Genomic DNA, 15,701 nt, shown 5'->3' with positions numbered 1-15,701 from the left:
AGGAGCTTGAACCATAAGCAGCTCGACTCCCAAAGCGGCTTGGTATGACGGCATTTGAATCGACATCCCGTCCATTTGAGTGGGATCCCATTGGCCCGATAGCGGCCTTCGAAGTTCGGCTTTTGGATGTTTGACGGCAATCGGTTGGAGTCCCGAGTTGAAGACCTTCAGTTTCATTCAAGAGACTCCAACATTTTTAGACTGTTTTCTTTTTTCCCATCTTGTTTCCACTTTCTGCCCAACACAACACATCTCGACTCTGATACCCAACCGAGCCAACTACTGTACAACCACAATAACAACGACTGCAATGGCTTGTTGAATTCCACGAGTGCCCATCAACGGCACCCCCTCACAACTACTATCTCGACGTCTAATATCATCACCACCACCAAACAATGTCGCCATGTCGAGACCCTTATTTCTGGCTCGAAATCGCCACGTCCATTCCATCGCTACCATGGTCCCTAAACCGCCCAGGATGACCATCTTTCGCTTTCCTCGGGGAGTCCGGCACTTCTCGGTCTCTGCCGTCCGCAGAGAGATCCGCGACATCGCCGCCCTGCCCGATCGCATAGTTCCGCATTACCAACAGACAAAGACATCTTCGCTGCTGTCTCTCATATGGCCCCAACCGCCGCGCAACGTCCTGCTCATGCCCAAGCTGCATGCGCCCCATGTAATCGTTTCCGCCGCCGAGTTCGCCAAACACATCCACTCCAACTACCCCGGGCTCAACATCGTCTTCGAAAGCCATGTCGCCCAAACCATCCACGAGCAGCTGCCCTTCCCCATCTACACGGCCGCCCCAGGCGAGGCCAGCAATCTCTTTGCCAACAAAATCGATCTCGTCACTACCATGGGCGGCGACGGCACCATCTTACGGGCAGCCAGCCTCTTCTCCATGCACTATCAGGTGCCGCCCATTTTGTCCTTCAGCATGGGCACCCTCGGCTTCCTCGGCGAGTGGAAGTTCCAGGAATACAAGCGCGCCTGGCGCGAGTGCTACATGAGCGGGTGTTCGGTCTCGGTTGAGGACTTGGTCGGGCCACACACCCAAGTCGCCGCCCGCCAGGCCGCCAACGCCAACCTTACCTCCGACTCCAACAAGGACGACAGCACTGAGCAATCCCCCGCCTGGGACGCCGTCCGCGGTAACGGACAATGTATGGGTCTCAGCCGGTCCTCCAAGATCCTCCTGCGCAACCGTCTGCGCGTGGGCATCTACGACGCCGAAGGACGAAATATCAACCAACAGCTTATCCCGACCTCCACTGCTGAACCGGGCGGTCCAGTTCCGGAAATCGACGAGGTTACATACCCGAGCGCTCTTTCTGCCGCGAGTACTGGTGGAATCACCAAGAAGGCCCCGATTCCTTACTTACACGCTATAAATGAGGTGTCTATCGACCGCGGCGCCCATCCTCACCTTGCTATAATCGACATTTACGTCAACAATCACTTCTTAACCGAGGCCGTAGCCGATGGCATCCTCATTTCGACTCCAACGGGATCTACCGCCTACTCGCTCTCGGCAGGCGGGAGCATAGTCCACCCTTTGGTAAAATCCCTGCTCATCACACCCATCAGCCCGCGCTCGCTCTCCTTCCGGCCTTTGGTTTTGCCGCTCAACACCAAGGTCGTCCTCAAGTTGTCCAAGAGGAACAGAGGGAGGGAGTTGCCAGTCAGCATAGACGGCAAGCGGCGGGTGGCGGTCTCTATCGGGATGGAAGTCCGCGTGGAAGGAGAAAAGCTTGAGAAGACGGTTGAACATGGCTGGCGGGGTGGAGTGCCGTGCGTAATTCGGTCCAGCTCCAAGGGCGACACAGACGGGATCGCAGAGGATGACGATTCTTGGGTCGGAGGGCTGAATGGGTTGTTGAAGTTTAATTATCCATTCGGCGGCGGTGATCCAGAGGGGCAGCACTGAAGCTAGCTCGGTTGCTAGGTGAACCAACGGCAGAGAAAGAAAAAATTATTCTAGGAGACACGGCAGGTTTTATGCCGTGTTTGCAATAGCAATGCGGAATACAACGGAAGGGAAAAGTTGCTGTCAGATGAAACAGGAGTAACGTCCACAGGCTGGAAAAGGACGGAGGAGTACTCCAGGGACTGCCAGCAAGGAAGCAGGTTTGGAGAAAGCAGTTTCTGACTTTGTAGCAAGCAAGCAAGCGACGACAGTTGAGCCTTCATGTTCAAGTAGCACGAGAAGAACAAATTGCATTGATACCCCCCTCTACCCGGCACACACCCAAGTCTCGAGGTTGAACACCGGCTTTGACAGGACTTGCATGAAGCCATCGCGAACTTTTTCTGTGCTTGGTCGATCATCTTTGCCTGGAGTCCATTCAGACTTCCCTGGCTTCACTTTCGGGACCGACGGGCCCATACTTGATTTCTACCCTACATAAAAGAAGACGCAACTCCCGCGTGCAAGTAGACGGGAAGCAAGCCGTCACGGCACAGAAGGAGCTTAAGATTAGTAAGGAAGGAGCTGGGGGCACTGGCTAATCGGGAGCCGGGCTGGGCATGACGGGACGTCCATATAACCCCAGAGCCCCCAGGCCTTTCGCGCAGTCTTCTCTCACCCATCCTCATCGGAACCAATTGTTTCTACCGGACCTTTGACAATTTCCATCCTTTTGCCGAACCATTCAACGTATCCCTAATCAGAGTTCGCCATTACGTCCACATGCTTTTCGATCACCTGTCCCGTCCTCACCTAACCCATTCCTACCAGCCAGCCAGCCCTATGGAACCGTGATGGGACCGGCCGTCTTTCGCCGAAGAATGGGGGTACCCCAGGCCTTTTTTTTTTTTCCCCATCTTTGACATCACGGTCAACTTCTCTCACCTTCCCTTCAACCCCACGGTCAAGGACACTAACAATCATGGCCGTGTTTGCACACCGTCATTAGCTCATCAACCTCCGATTTCCGGCCTAGGTCCAGATCCCGAGTGGTTTCTTGGCCCCCAGCGCCCCGGGACAATGTGGACCGAAGTTGGGTTTTTTTTTCGATTGGGCAGATGACCGTCTCTTTCTTCCTTTTGAGCCTTTCCTGGCCTGTGTTTCCACAAATGCCCAATCGGTGCGTATCCCGACTCAAATTCAACCCAGGGGTAAAACTTATCCGGCTCTCTCACGAAAAGTTCTAGACGGTGGTCTAGGGAGGCTAGTGCCACTTTTAGGCCACTTTCTCGGTTTTTCCAAGGGGCTAGCGTGAGGTTTACGAAATATTTCGGTGTGCCCCACTGTGATTCACCGCTACCGCTGCCACATGGCCTCTTGTCTTTTGGCGGACAGAGTGGCCAAGCGATGGGTTCGTTTGGAAGAAGCTCTGGACTTGTTATTCCCGGTTTGGCTGTGATATTCAGGTACGTAATCATTCGCCGTCGATCTGTCTGTTGAGACTCTTGGGCATGAATTGGTCATTTCATTCCTCTTTTAGTCCTTATGCGTATCCTCCGGTGTTTTGAAGTTGCTTGGTGAAGCTATTCTCGGAGCAGAAAACACCGAGTGTCTGGCATGCGAGTCATCCAAGTGGAAGAACGCGGTGTAAGAGGGCATCATGAACGAACGTCCCACTCACACCACAACAGCTTTCTGTCGGTGAGATACCAACCAACTCCTTCACTTGGGCCTCGAACACCATCCATCACCTGATCAGTTCTGTTCCTTCCGCTCTTTCCCATCTTCCTTCAACCCAAAATGATGATCGTTGTTGTCATGGTCATCCTTTCTGGTTGGACCCCCAGTGAGCGCTCAAAACATGGTCATGTTTGCACTCTTCTGTAACACTCTACTGACTTGGCCAGTTGACCATCAAGTGAAGGATGAAACTTCATTCATGTTCCCGCCGGAGAATCATCGGGGGAGTCTCCAGGTCCAGGTCTAGCCTAGACAAAAAGTAGGACATGGGTTCGAGCCACTCGTAACCGTCTACGGTCTAGAGGGTGCTAGTTGCTCCTGGGAATGTTGCGACAAAATTTCCCCATCCTTGCCTTTTTCTTGGAAACAAGCAAGAAAACGGCCAACCCGATGGGAATTTCTGCCCAACCGCAAAAATTTCCTTTCTTCCAAAATTTCCAACATCTTTCCCGCTCTGCATGGAACCTTCCCTTGCAGTCCCGCCCGTTGTTGGTGGTCGTCCTCGCCTCGCCTCCCGTCTAGACTCCCGACGGTCTGGGTTGAGGTACCTTGCAGTCCTTTGCACTAGCCTCCTTGGGGGTTGTCACACAACTTTTGTGTAGTAGCGGTGCCTGAAAATCTTGTTAGTGAACCTTGCCTGGATTCGATGACTCCCGCCCCTTGCGGTGAGTCTATGTACCTGGAATCTGCTAGTCTAGTGGTCTGCAGACTTTGTTCATGCCTTCCCCTTTTTAGCTTTGAGGGGTTGGTCGGATCGTGTAAGTCGTCGACGTCACGAGTCGTATAAAAGGCGGATGGTAGCGCCATGTCGTACACCACAAACTTCTCTTGAGAGCTTGTTTTTCAGGCTTCATCAGGTGTTTCGTCTCCTCTTTTTCCTTCTTTGGTTTTCTTCACGGGTGTGACCTTTTTTTTCTGTGTGGTGTGACTCCGTGTTTGATGCCTGTGACGTTCATGACATTCCTTTGAACGAAGTTTGACGACTTGACGATACCCCTTGGACATCCTTCAATATCTTTAGACTTTTCGTTCGGCTACCGGCCCTCGACACACACACACACACACACACACACTCAAAGCTACGGGTCCTTTCAAACCCGGTAGCCATCCAACATGAATATCAACGAGAAGGATATCACAGATGAGATCGTTATGAGCGATCCAAACCCAACGACAACCCCAACACCATTCGAGAAGAAGACTCCCTTGGAAACAATAACGCCAGTCTCGGCCAACAGCAGCCAAACAGTCCTCGACTCAGGCGCCGAATACCTATCTGCCGGCGAACCTACGACACTTGTCGTTGCTTTTGCCGAAAATGATCCTGAGAATCCTCACAACTGGTCTCAGGTAGGTCATTCCTCCTCTTACCTCGTCACCGTAGCACCACATACTGACATGATGAAAGTCCAAAAAACTTCTCATCGTTGTGGCCACAACCCTAGCCTGCATTAACTCCGGCTTTGGCTCCGCCCTTTGTTCCAACCTCTCGCCTCTCCTCGCCCCCGTCTTCAACTTTCCCTCGCCCGGACCCCAAACCACGCTCCCGACCTCCATGTACCTAATCGGCTTCGTTTTCGGTCCTCTCATCTGCGCTCCCCTCTCCGAGACGTATGGCCGTCGTCCCGTCTTGGTCACCGGCTTCGGACTGTTCCTCCTTGCTACGCTAGGCTGCGCACTGGCTAACAGCTGGCCTCTGTTCCTCGTCATGAGGTTGCTTTCTGGCACATTTGGTGCGCCGCCTATCAGTGTTGGTGGAGGCGTGGTGGCGGATGTGTTTGGTGATAAGGTGATGAGGGGGAGGATGATGATGATTTGGAGCGCTAGTTCGTTTGTGGGGCCGTTGGGAGCGCCGGTTGTGGGCGGGTTTTTGGGACGATCCCATGGCTGGAGATGGGTGTTTTGGTTTGCGCTCATTCTGGCGGGCGTGTCGTTCATCGCGGTGGCCTTGATGCCGGAGACGTTCCATCCCAAACTGCTGAAGGTTAGGGCCGAGAAGCTGAACAAGCAGATGGAAGCGGAAGGCAAGGCCAAGGGGGTCAGGTATGTCGCTCCGGTTACGGGCTTGGGTGACGCCGACGGTGAGAAGTTGAGTGTTTGGAGGCAGCTTGTGAGTATTCCCCCATTACATTCAGTCCATGTGGAAAGGTGAACTGACAATCGTCAACAGAGTATCACACTCTGCCGGCCCATCGTCCTGCTCTGCACTGAGCTCCTTCTTGGCCTGACATGCATTTACCTCGCCTTCGTCTACGCCGTCTTTTACATGATGCTCAAGATTGGTGGAGTGACCTGGACCGGAACCTACCATTTTTCCCCCGGCATCGCCGGTGTGGCTTTCATGATCATGGGCCTGGGTACCATCATTGCCTGCTTCGTCATTGTCTGGTACGACTCATACGGTCCCAAGCTTGCAGCCCGCCATCCTGCCGATCGCAAATCCGAGTATCTGCGTCTGCCTATTGCTTGCATTGGTGGCCCAATCTTTGTGATCAGTCTTCTCTGGCTGGGCTGGACCAGCAGGGAGAGTGTCCATTGGGCGGTTCCCCTGGTGGCCTATGTGCCGTATGGGTTCGCTTACCACATGATTTTTACTGCCATGATCAACGTACGTTTCCTTCGTTCCCTCCTTTGGGTACAAGATGTGGTGCTAACAGACAGCAACAACAGTACGTGGCGGACGCCTACTCCCCGCTCAACTTCGCCGCCTCGGCCCTCGCAGCTTGCGGTACCACTCGCTCCATCGCTGGCGCTCTTATCCCGTTGGCGATCGATAACATGCTTGCCGCCTTGGGAGTCGCATGGGCTATCACCGTCCTGGCTATCGTCAGCGCCGTTTTGTGTTTGGTGCCCTTCGCCTTTATCATCTATGGGGAGGCGATTAGGGCTAGCAGTCCTTGCGCTCGATTGAATGGTCTGACGGCGGAAGACCTCGGGACGGAGTCGGATGAGGAGGAGGTCGAGCAGGAAGACAATGAGGAGGATCTGGAGAAGGGTACTGGAGCTGCTCTGAAGAGGGAGAGAACCCAGAAGTCTCAGAGGACTGTGAGGTCTCACAGGAGCAGGATGAGCAGACGCAGTGGAATGAGCAGGATGAGCAGGAGGAGTATCCTGGAGATGAGCGGTGCGAACGAGGTGGGAATGGGCGAGTTGACAAGGAGTTTGTCTGCTGTATAAAGAATGATGTTTGCGAGGAAAATGGGAGTGTTTCGGCTTCAGGGCTATGGGTTAGAAAGAGGTTGCATGTACAATGGATGGTCCGGAAAAGGGAGTTTGGGAGTTGGCCTTCATTCGAGGTTTGGCTTGTCTTGGGTTTGATGGTTTCAAGGTAACGTTTATACCGATATGATTATACAATAATGTTTCGTCTTGAGAAAGCGACAAGAAGAGAATAAGATCCAAGAGTTGATGTCGCGAAACAAAGTGCCGAGACCAGCCAACCAGCCAAGATATATGACAAGAAACAAGAGAAATTGTTAAGGTCTAGAATTAGGAACACCCAGGCCTTGCTCCCAGCCAATCAAGTATGATGTTTTCAACCTTATCGGGAATGTGGGGAATGTTGACGACTGAGAAACCGGGATGTTCCACAACATCGGAAGGCCGGCAGGTGCTGTGGCCAGGAAATGAAGCCTACGCGGCAGGGACAGCACTGCCTGAATGCAATTGTTAGTGTATTCTACAGCGTTGCACCTACTACGGTAACAGCGAGTGGGGGAACCAAGTGAGGGCCAAGTTAGTGCAAGTCCTTGTGTTCGCTGTTTGATGCTCTGGGCCCAATCAGAATGCCCCGGGAAGGCCATCAATGCCAATCCATCCGGACTTGCAGCCAAGGCGGGACTTTGAATTGGCGGGCGGGCTGAGCGGGTTCGCTGGAGCTTCCGACATCACCGCACCCGCCGTGAAGGTTCTCCGCCAATTTAATTGAAATTCAATCTTTTTTTTTGGTTCCCTATCCCTTACGGCTGCGACTTTCTTCCTTCCATCCCCCTCCTCCTCCTCATCCTCCTCCACCGATTGTCGATTCCGCCCGTGTCACAATCGTGTAACACCCCCGCAACCACCGAACGCCGATAACAGCACATTAGCTTGTGCTGCTATCATCGTTGTTGTCGCCGACTCGACTGTCACATTAGTAGATACCACCGTATCCAACAAGGTCTCCGCTACGTCCATCGTCCCATCCTCGTCGAGTACGAAACACGGACTGCCTCGTCCCATCTTGACAAACCCCTCCGATCTCATTGAAGAACGATTTGCAACCATTACGTTACGCCAGTGCCAGTGCGCAGGGTTACAGTCTTACATCGATCCGAAACGCGCGCCATGACTCTCAACAACCCGGCTGCCCGTCGCGGCGGCGGCTCTTCGTCGTCGTTGCGCCGCCTTATACCTCGAGCAGTGTCCTCCTCCTCCATCACAGCAACGGCAGCTACAGCAATTCTGGCCGCCTCATTCATCCCGATGGCGTCCGGTCACGACCACCACGAAGATAAGATCCCCGAGGGAGCGACCATCTCGGTCGACCCTCTTGATACGACACTATGGCTTCATATTTTCTTGCAGACGTTTGTCTTTGGCATTCTGTTCCCTACAGGCATGGTATTGGGGGTAAGCATTCCATGACATGAAAGCAAAGTGGTAGACATTGGGGAGATCAAGCTAACAGACACCGATCAGATAATCAAGAGCCGCTGGCACGTCCCTCTCCAAGTCCTCGCGACCGCCCTCGCCTTCCTCGGATACGCACTCGGCCACTTGCACAAGGGCAGACAGTTCATCTCCAACAATGTCCACGCTAGCTTCTCCAACATTCTCTTCCTCATGATGATCGTCCAAGTCGCCCTCGGCGTCTACCTTAAGTTACACCTCGAGAAGGGCTTCCAGGGCCGCATCCGCCCCTTCTTCCGCATCCTCCACAGCATCAACGGCAAGGCTTTCCCCATCGCCTCGTGGGTACAAATGCTCTTCGGCGGAATCACCGCTCTTGGCTTCTGCCAGGGCGACCATCTCGGCCAGTGCCTGGCCCATTTCATCATGGGCAGCGCCTTCATCGCCTACGGCGTTCTCTTGACCATCGTCCTCCTGGTCGGCCAGATCTGGTTGCGCCGCACCGGCCGTAGCCAGGAATTCTTCGACAGCGCCGTCATCGCCGCCTGGGGCTGCGTCAACACCTTCACCGAGCACCGCTGGGGCACCGCCTGGGTCCGCAACGATTGGCAGCACACCACCATGGGCGTTATCTGGTGGGCTGCTGGTCTCGCTGGTGTCTGGCTCAGCAGGAACCGGGACGGCACTCCCAAGCGCAACTTCATCCCTGGGTTTGTTTTGTTGATTACCGGCTGGGCGATGTCTGCTCATCCCCAGGAGCTCATGATCAGCGCCATGACGCACAAGATGTTCGGTTACACGCTTATGGGCGCGGGGCTTACGCGTATCATTGAGATTTCGTTCATTCTCAAGGATAAACCGGCTGTTTCGGACCAGGGATATGAGACGCACAGTTTCCAATATGTTCCTGTTTTCGTAAGTTGCCCTCCCCTCATCCCCAACACCTTTGGTCTCACGGGTTACTAACATCTGCCCTGCCTTGCGTTACAGCTCCTCTACGCCTCCGGCTTCCTCTTCATGTCCGCCACCGAAGAGCAAATGGCTCTCATCGCCGGCTCCGGCATCGACCACGTCGCTTACGTGCTGATCATCTACTCCCTGGCTTTCATCCTCTTCCTCTTCGTCAACATCCTCATTCACTTCTACGACCGCGGCGCCAACGCCGACAGCCTTAACAAGAACCTTAATACCGCGCAGCACGGCAACGGCGCTATTCGTCTGAACGGACGCGCTCCCACGAATCCCGAGACCCAGCTTAGAGATGCGGGCGAGTTCGAGCTGGAGGGTCTGATGAGCGATGATGAGGATGATGAGGTTGCGAGCAGAAGGAATTTGTTGAAGAATGAGAGGGATATGAGGGATGCGGGGGATGTAAATGGCGGGATGGGGATTGCTAGTCCTAGTACCGCCGCTAGGAGGTAGTCTTGCCTCTAGTCCTTCCCTCTGAGGAGAGTGAGCGGAGAGAGAGGAAAGTGGATGGAAGAAAAGCGAGTATATAATATGGCATGGAGGTGACAGTGAAGGGAGGGTAATCATGGCTTTGTCTATACATGCATTATTGGGAAAGGAGTTTTGGTTTCTTGTTTTGTTAGGTTTAGAGGCCTGGAGGCGGCGAGGCGGCGAGGCTAGGCTGGCTTGGACATGGTGGTCTGGTGGGCTGGTTTGGTGTTGATGACGGGAGCATTTTTTTTTTGTGATAGGAAAATTAAAAGGTAATACATTTTTGAGTTATTTTCAGGGTCCGGATCAGTTCTACTTTCGACTTGATCGTTGTGCGAGCTGGGCTGTGCGAGTGGCGTTACCCATCGGGCAGAAAGCTGGTTATACGTTTCACCAACCTTACACTCCCGTCTGTTGAGTCCTGGATTCCCTGAACCCCGGACCCGGGCCCGGGCAGAAGAGAGGTTGTTCACGACCGAATCACGGTGCTGGATTTTACAGGTTTGGAAGGACTGTCTGTTCTGGCTTTCACCTTCGACGACTGTTACAAATCCGAATCATGGCAGCAATGTGATCTTAGTTCTACGGCTGAACCATCTCGAAAGGAAAGTGAATCACTACCTGCGACCGGTCCTCGAGAACTGCCATTTGTCAACACACAACACACAACACCACAACACATCTTCATCACCTTCGCTTCGGCTACGATAAGTTGATGACAATATGCCTTGCCATCACCGCCAATCCTACGACAAAATTCCGCCGGAAATGAGGATTCTGATCCGGAAATGGTTGATCTCGATGCAATTCGATGGAAGGATGCATGTCAGCTCTTGGTAGCCCAGATAGTGGATTGCGTGGAGGACTGGAGGGGTTGCAATGTAACATCATCCGTCTTACGTACTCGCGGACGAGCTTGGGTTGGAGTCACAAGAAGAACTGAAGAGAGCGACTTGAGAATAACCTCGCAAAACACGGAAAAGAAAAGGAGAATAATGCAAAGGGGAAGTTGGACTATAACGAGTGAATCAGCATCAACGCTGGTTGCGGGAGGTTTCCACGCCGTTGCTTACAATCTTTTGAAGGTTTTCTCTCAACAACCCGCGGCACATACCCTCGACGGCTCAACCGAAAAAAAAACACCGTTGGCAACTTTCACGGCTCTTGCCTCCACCCCACAATATCCGGATCAAACATTACATTTCACGATCCTCACGATCCTCACATGGGATTTCCTGCATTGCGCCTTTTCTTCATTATTGCCTGGAGGGCTGGAGGCTGGAGCTAATGCGAGGCCCCTGACAGTGCCTGTCTAGCGGGGCAGGGGCTCGATACAACCTCCTCCGCACCTCCAACGATAACATAACCAAAAACAACGACCAAACAGTCCAAAGAGATACCAGTACTTGTCAGATTCCTTCGATAATCGGCTCTCATCTCTTTTTTTGCACTAGTAACCAAAACTCCCACATACCGCAACCCCAAAACCGGTTTCTCTACCTTGCTTTATAGCACTAAATGCTGACTGACATAAAGAGGCTCTTTCTTCTAGCCTCATCCTTCGCGTGCGGTAACCGTTAGCGAGCCTCACGGTTATGCTGTGTAAACACTGAGGTGCCTGGGCATTATATCTTACCCATCCATATCTCCCGTCGGGGATTGATGGTGAAGCTTTCCCAAATATCGACTCCTGCCTGCACTCCGCTCTTCGTCTTACATGCAGCCGACAGGGTAGCATCGAACCGAATCATGAGCGACAACTTCATGCCTACGAATCCTACGGCAAGAGGCACCGTGATGGCACGGCTGTGTGGTTGATTGAGGATGAAGATGAGCTCGGCTTTTGGACCCAGGTCCATGGGAGGGGATAGTCACTTCGGGGATTTCACTGGATCGTGGGAAGGTTTTCATTGGGGTATATAAGAGAGACGGCACCCTCCCCCCTCCTACAATGTTTTTGAGCAGTTGACCTCCGTCAAATCTCTCCCTCCTCTTCTCCCACCAACAGACGATAGACGGCCACCACCATGGCCCTCCCCCTCGTCCCTCTTGCCCTCCTGGGCCTCTTCCTCTTGACCCTTTTCAGGATCAGGAACGTCGGGCGCAGACCCAATGACCTCCCTCCCGGTCCTCCCACCAAATGGCTCCTTGGCAATTTGTTACAAATGCCCAAAGAGAAGGCCTACCTCCAATTCAAGAAGTGGGCGGACGAGTACGGCCCCATTTACACGCTCATTCTCGGCACGCAAACTACCATTGTCTTGAACGACGCCGAGATGGTCAAGGAATTGTTGGACAAGCGCAGTGGGATTTACTCCTCCCGTGCTGAGGCTTACTTGTCCAGAGTGGCAAGTAAGGGGTTGCGCATGGCTGGATGGGTAAGCCTCCCCTTTGCCTTTTTCTTTCCTCTCTCTTCTGCCGAAGCAATGACTGACAAGGAGAAAATGACAGTTCTACGGCGACCAATGGCGCCGCGCCCGCAAAATCCTGCACTCCATCCTAAACATGGCCTCCTCCCTCAGTTTCCGGCCCTACCAAGACCTGGAAAACATTTCTTTGCTAGCCGCCATCCTCGAAGACACCTGCTCCGTCTCCGCCACCGAGGCCGGCAAGTCGCGCCTATTCGAACACTTCCGCCGCACCTCGCACTCCTTAGCAACCTCCATCTTCTATGGCTTCCGCATCCAAGACTCCTCCGACCCTCGCCTGCTGCAGATGTACCAGAACCTGCAATACTTCTCCGACCTCAACGGTGCGCAAGCCGCCGCTCTCTTAGATGTCTACCCCTTTCTTCGCAACTTCCAGCGTTTCTTGCCAATCTACAAGCACGCGGTGGCTGTAGGCGAAAAGACGAGCCAGTTTTTTTTGAGTTTGTGGATGCCGGCCAAGCAGAAAGTTCTCCAGGGGACGTCGCAGCCTTGTTTTGCTATTTCGATGGTGAAAGCGCAGGAACAGGGGATTACAGATGAGGAAGCGGCGTTTATTATTGGCAATGCGGGCTTGGAGGCGGCCAGCGATACGACCTCGAGTACGCTGGCGGCGTTTATTATGGCTATTGTTATGTATCCTGACGTTGCGAGGCGGTTGCAGGAGTGTGTGGATGAGTTTACCGACGGTGGGAGCCGGATGCCTAGTATTGAGGATTTCGCGGATCCCAGGGCGCAGTATGTCAGGGCGTGCATGAAGGAAGCACTGAGGTGGATGCCGACGGGGATTTTGGGCGTGCCGCATGCGGTGATTAGGGATGATGAGTATAGGGGGTATCGGATCCCGAAGAACTCGAGTATTGTGTTGAATATCTGGTAAGTTTTCCCTCTTTTTGGGGGAGAAGAAGTGTCCTTGAGAGAGAGAAAAGCTAACAGAGGGAAAAAGGGGCATCAACACGGATGAAAAGCGCTACAAGGACCCTCACACGTTCAACCCGGACCGGTTCATGCACGACACGCAAACCTCTTCCAAAGCGGCACTGAACCCCAACGTTGCTGAGCGCGATCACTACACTTTCGGTGCTGGCCGTCGTATCTGTCAGGGTCTGCACGTCGCTGACGACTTTCTGTTTCTGAGCATTGCCCGCCTGATGTGGGCGTTTAACTTTGACCGGGCTGTCGACCCGCAGACCGGCAAGGAGATCGTGCCGGATAGACTTGATCTGATCGGTGGGTTGCTGGTGCAGCCGGCGCCGTTCATGATGAATATCACGCCTAGAAGCGAGAAGAGGGCGCAGATGGTTAGGGAGGCGTGGAGGGAGTGTCAGGAAATGAAGCTGGATGGGGAGATGCAGTGGAAGAGCGTGCCCGGGGAGATGTTCAGTGTGTTTCCTAGTATGAGCGAGGTGAAGGCTTAGGTGAAGTCAAGATGTAAAGAACAGAAGGAATGAAAGTTGACGGGTTAAACTACAGGTTCATATAGAAGGTATCATTCATGAAGAACAAAACACAAAAGGGTTTGGATCCCTCAACTGCTATATCATCCCAAAAGCGAAACGCCCAAGTAGAAATCGACCGTGTTACTAACTCCTACTCACAGGAACACCAAATTTACCTCCCCTCCTCCGCATCCTTCATATCCCCCTCCCACTCCCTCCTCACCTCCGCCGCAAATCCTTCATCAACAAGCACCCTCCACCCCACCTCCGCCATCGCCCTTCCACACTCCAACGCCTTCTCAAAGGCATCCTGCGTCCCCGCCCCCGCCGTGAACCCCTTGGTATGATTTGCCGCCCCCTCCTCCGTCTCAATCCCAAACACGCCATGAAACCCCGGACATTCATAGCACACATTCCCCATATCCGTGCTTCCCTGGAAGAAATCCTTGGGGTCTTCCCATGCTACTTTTCCTTTCCCTTTCCCTTCCGTCTCCTCTGCTATCTGGGAAGAATTCATAGCCTCCATCCAAGCTTTACACAGCCCCTTTGACGGTCGCACATCGTAATACGGAGACATATCTTCCTTCCGCCACTCGCACCCCGTCGCCAACGCCGCTCCCTCGAAACATTTCAGTACCCTCTCGCCCAGATCCTCCGCCCCCTTCCGGGTAACAGACCGGACGTAATACTCCACGCAACAATCCGCCGGCGTGATATTCGGCCTTGTCCCCGCCTCGCGAAAAACACCGTGTACCCGCTCTTCAGGCCGAATCTGCTGCCGCAACATGCTAATAGCGTTGTACGACAAACAAACGGCGTCGAGGGCGTTGATGCCCGCCCAGGGCGAGATGGAAGCGTGCGCCTCCCGGCCGGTGAAGTACACGCGGTACTTGACGTTGGCTAGCATCCTGACATAGGAAACGGCTGTGATTCCCTGTGGGAGTTTTGCCTGAGGACCGGGGTGCACCATCAAGCAGGCGTCGCAACCTTTATAGGCACCAGCTTCGATGAGTTTTAACTTCCCGCCTCCCCCTTCTTCAGCTGGCGTTCCCAACAAGCGTACACGGCCTGGCTGACCGGAGGCTTTCAAAGCGGCGGCAACACCAAGGAAGGCAGCCAAAGAAGCGGACGCAATGAGGTTATGGCCGCAGGCGTGACCGATTTCGGGAAGGGCGTCGTACTCGGCGTTGAAGATTACCAGGCGGCCTTGTTCACCAGAAGGGCCAACATTGGAAAACTCGGCCTCGAAAGAGGTGGGCAGGCCATAGGCGGGCGAGGTGACGGAGAATCCGAGCCGGCGGAGGGAATGGACCAGCGTGGAGTGGGCGGTGAATTCGAGGTAGGCAAGTTCGGGGTTGGAGTGGATGTGGTTGTTTATGAGTGCTATTTCGGACTTGTCTTTTTGGATTGCATCCGCGATTGTGGCGGCGATGGTTGGGTTTGTCATTGTGGTGGTGTTGGTGTTGGTTGTGTCTTTCGTCTTCGTTTTGATAAATGAAGAGTGAACAGTTCCTCCTCGTCCCAATGTCAATGCTCTATGGGGATGCCTTCTTTTATTAACCAATTCCTGTTCCTGCAGTAGTACCCTCTATAGCTCCTCAATCATGAGCCGTCTCCTCAAAACGGTTTAGCAACAAATCCGTTTTGTTTCCCGTCGTTGTCGTTAAAGCCCAGAACATCAACAAGTGGCGTGATGTTTGACAAGGAGGTTAGCTTCCCCTCACTCCTCGCTGGCTTAGCACCCCACCCCTAGGGACAGGCTGGGCCGCTTCCAAGACGCCGGCTTCTCAACCCGTCATTATCGTCGAACGATTGCGAATTGGACGAATGGTTCGTCGTGGTCGCTAGCTATCAAGCGAGACATCTCATTGGCTTGTGCTTCATCCAACGTCGGTATAATAACCCGGCGTGGGAAATTACCATAGTACGTTGGCCATCGTGTGAAGCATCATTATCGCCAAAATCAGCATCGGTAATTGGTATTGGCACTGTCGTCGGTATCGGCGTGGGCGTTGTGAGCTATCGCGTAATCAGTAGCCGTCTGGCGTTCAAGATGTCCTACCATAGCTGTCAGTGAACCCAAACGAGCCGCTTTAAGTATCGTTTGACAAACGGAGACCGCAATACCACCATTCA

The 15,701-nt window shown here is 53.5% G+C and overlaps 5 protein-coding genes across 5 annotated transcripts; 4 read left to right on the top strand and 1 right to left on the bottom strand.

The window, feature by feature from the left end:
• Positions 1 to 252: 252 nt before the first annotated feature.
• Positions 253 to 2,222, top strand: SMAC4_05136 (uncharacterized protein). The gene has a single exon (XM_003346828.2). The coding sequence runs from the start codon at positions 407 to 409 to the stop codon at positions 1,928 to 1,930; it is 1,524 nt and encodes a 507-aa protein (XP_003346876.2). The 5' UTR covers positions 253 to 406; the 3' UTR covers positions 1,931 to 2,222.
• A 2,274-nt stretch (positions 2,223 to 4,496) lies between these two features.
• Positions 4,497 to 7,014, top strand: SMAC4_05135 (uncharacterized protein). Its single transcript, XM_003346827.2, has 4 exons — positions 4,497 to 4,999; positions 5,058 to 5,759; positions 5,820 to 6,257; positions 6,320 to 7,014. The coding sequence occupies exons 1-4, from the start codon at positions 4,763 to 4,765 to the stop codon at positions 6,824 to 6,826; spliced, it is 1,884 nt and encodes a 627-aa protein (XP_003346875.1). The 5' UTR covers positions 4,497 to 4,762; the 3' UTR covers positions 6,827 to 7,014.
• Positions 7,015 to 7,562: 548 nt separating this feature from the next.
• On the top strand, positions 7,563 to 10,011 carry SMAC4_05134 (uncharacterized protein). The gene is made up of 3 exons (XM_003346826.2): positions 7,563 to 8,260; positions 8,330 to 9,175; positions 9,251 to 10,011. Exons 1-3 carry the CDS (start codon positions 7,976 to 7,978, stop codon positions 9,680 to 9,682), a joined length of 1,563 nt encoding a protein of 520 aa, XP_003346874.1. The 5' UTR covers positions 7,563 to 7,975; the 3' UTR covers positions 9,683 to 10,011.
• A 736-nt stretch (positions 10,012 to 10,747) lies between these two features.
• Positions 10,748 to 13,632, top strand: SMAC4_05133 (uncharacterized protein). The gene is made up of 3 exons (XM_003346825.2): positions 10,748 to 12,078; positions 12,152 to 13,002; positions 13,073 to 13,632. Exons 1-3 carry the CDS (start codon positions 11,728 to 11,730, stop codon positions 13,542 to 13,544), a joined length of 1,674 nt encoding a protein of 557 aa, XP_003346873.1. The 5' UTR covers positions 10,748 to 11,727; the 3' UTR covers positions 13,545 to 13,632.
• A 5-nt stretch (positions 13,633 to 13,637) lies between these two features.
• Positions 13,638 to 15,081, bottom strand: SMAC4_05132 (uncharacterized protein). The gene has a single exon (XM_066090232.1). It carries the CDS (start codon positions 15,010 to 15,012, stop codon positions 13,738 to 13,740), a length of 1,275 nt encoding a protein of 424 aa, XP_065946292.1. The 5' UTR covers positions 15,013 to 15,081; the 3' UTR covers positions 13,638 to 13,737.
• Positions 15,082 to 15,701: the final 620 nt, after the last annotated feature.

Source organism: Sordaria macrospora, chromosome 2, assembly GCF_033870435.1.
Source record: "Sordaria macrospora chromosome 2, complete sequence".
NCBI classification, from domain to species: Eukaryota; Fungi; Ascomycota; class Sordariomycetes; order Sordariales; family Sordariaceae; genus Sordaria; species Sordaria macrospora.
Note: the sequence above shows the minus strand (reverse complement) of the source record. Positions and strands in the feature narration are given on the sequence as shown.

Bases quoted from the DNA above. Each gene is read 5' to 3' on its own strand.
- SMAC4_05136 (XM_003346828.2), top strand. From the start codon at position 407: ATGTCGAGACCCTTATTTCTGGCTCGAAATCGCCACGTCCATTCCATC.
- SMAC4_05135 (XM_003346827.2), top strand. From the start codon at position 4,763: ATGAATATCAACGAGAAGGATATCACAGATGAGATCGTTATGAGCGAT. The intron at 5,760-5,819 runs GTGAGTATTCCC...AATCGTCAACAG, and splicing joins TGAGTGTTTGGAGGCAGCTT to AGTATCACACTCTGCCGGCC. The intron at 6,258-6,319 runs GTACGTTTCCTT...CAGCAACAACAG, and splicing joins TTTTTACTGCCATGATCAAC to TACGTGGCGGACGCCTACTC.
- SMAC4_05134 (XM_003346826.2), top strand. From the start codon at position 7,976: ATGACTCTCAACAACCCGGCTGCCCGTCGCGGCGGCGGCTCTTCGTCG. The intron at 8,261-8,329 runs GTAAGCATTCCA...GACACCGATCAG, and splicing joins CTACAGGCATGGTATTGGGG to ATAATCAAGAGCCGCTGGCA. The intron at 9,176-9,250 runs GTAAGTTGCCCT...CTTGCGTTACAG, and splicing joins TCCAATATGTTCCTGTTTTC to CTCCTCTACGCCTCCGGCTT.
- SMAC4_05133 (XM_003346825.2), top strand. From the start codon at position 11,728: ATGGCCCTCCCCCTCGTCCCTCTTGCCCTCCTGGGCCTCTTCCTCTTG. The intron at 12,079-12,151 runs GTAAGCCTCCCC...AGAAAATGACAG, and splicing joins GGTTGCGCATGGCTGGATGG to TTCTACGGCGACCAATGGCG. The intron at 13,003-13,072 runs GTAAGTTTTCCC...AGAGGGAAAAAG, and splicing joins AGTATTGTGTTGAATATCTG to GGGCATCAACACGGATGAAA.
- SMAC4_05132 (XM_066090232.1), bottom strand. From the start codon at position 15,012: ATGACAAACCCAACCATCGCCGCCACAATCGCGGATGCAATCCAAAAA.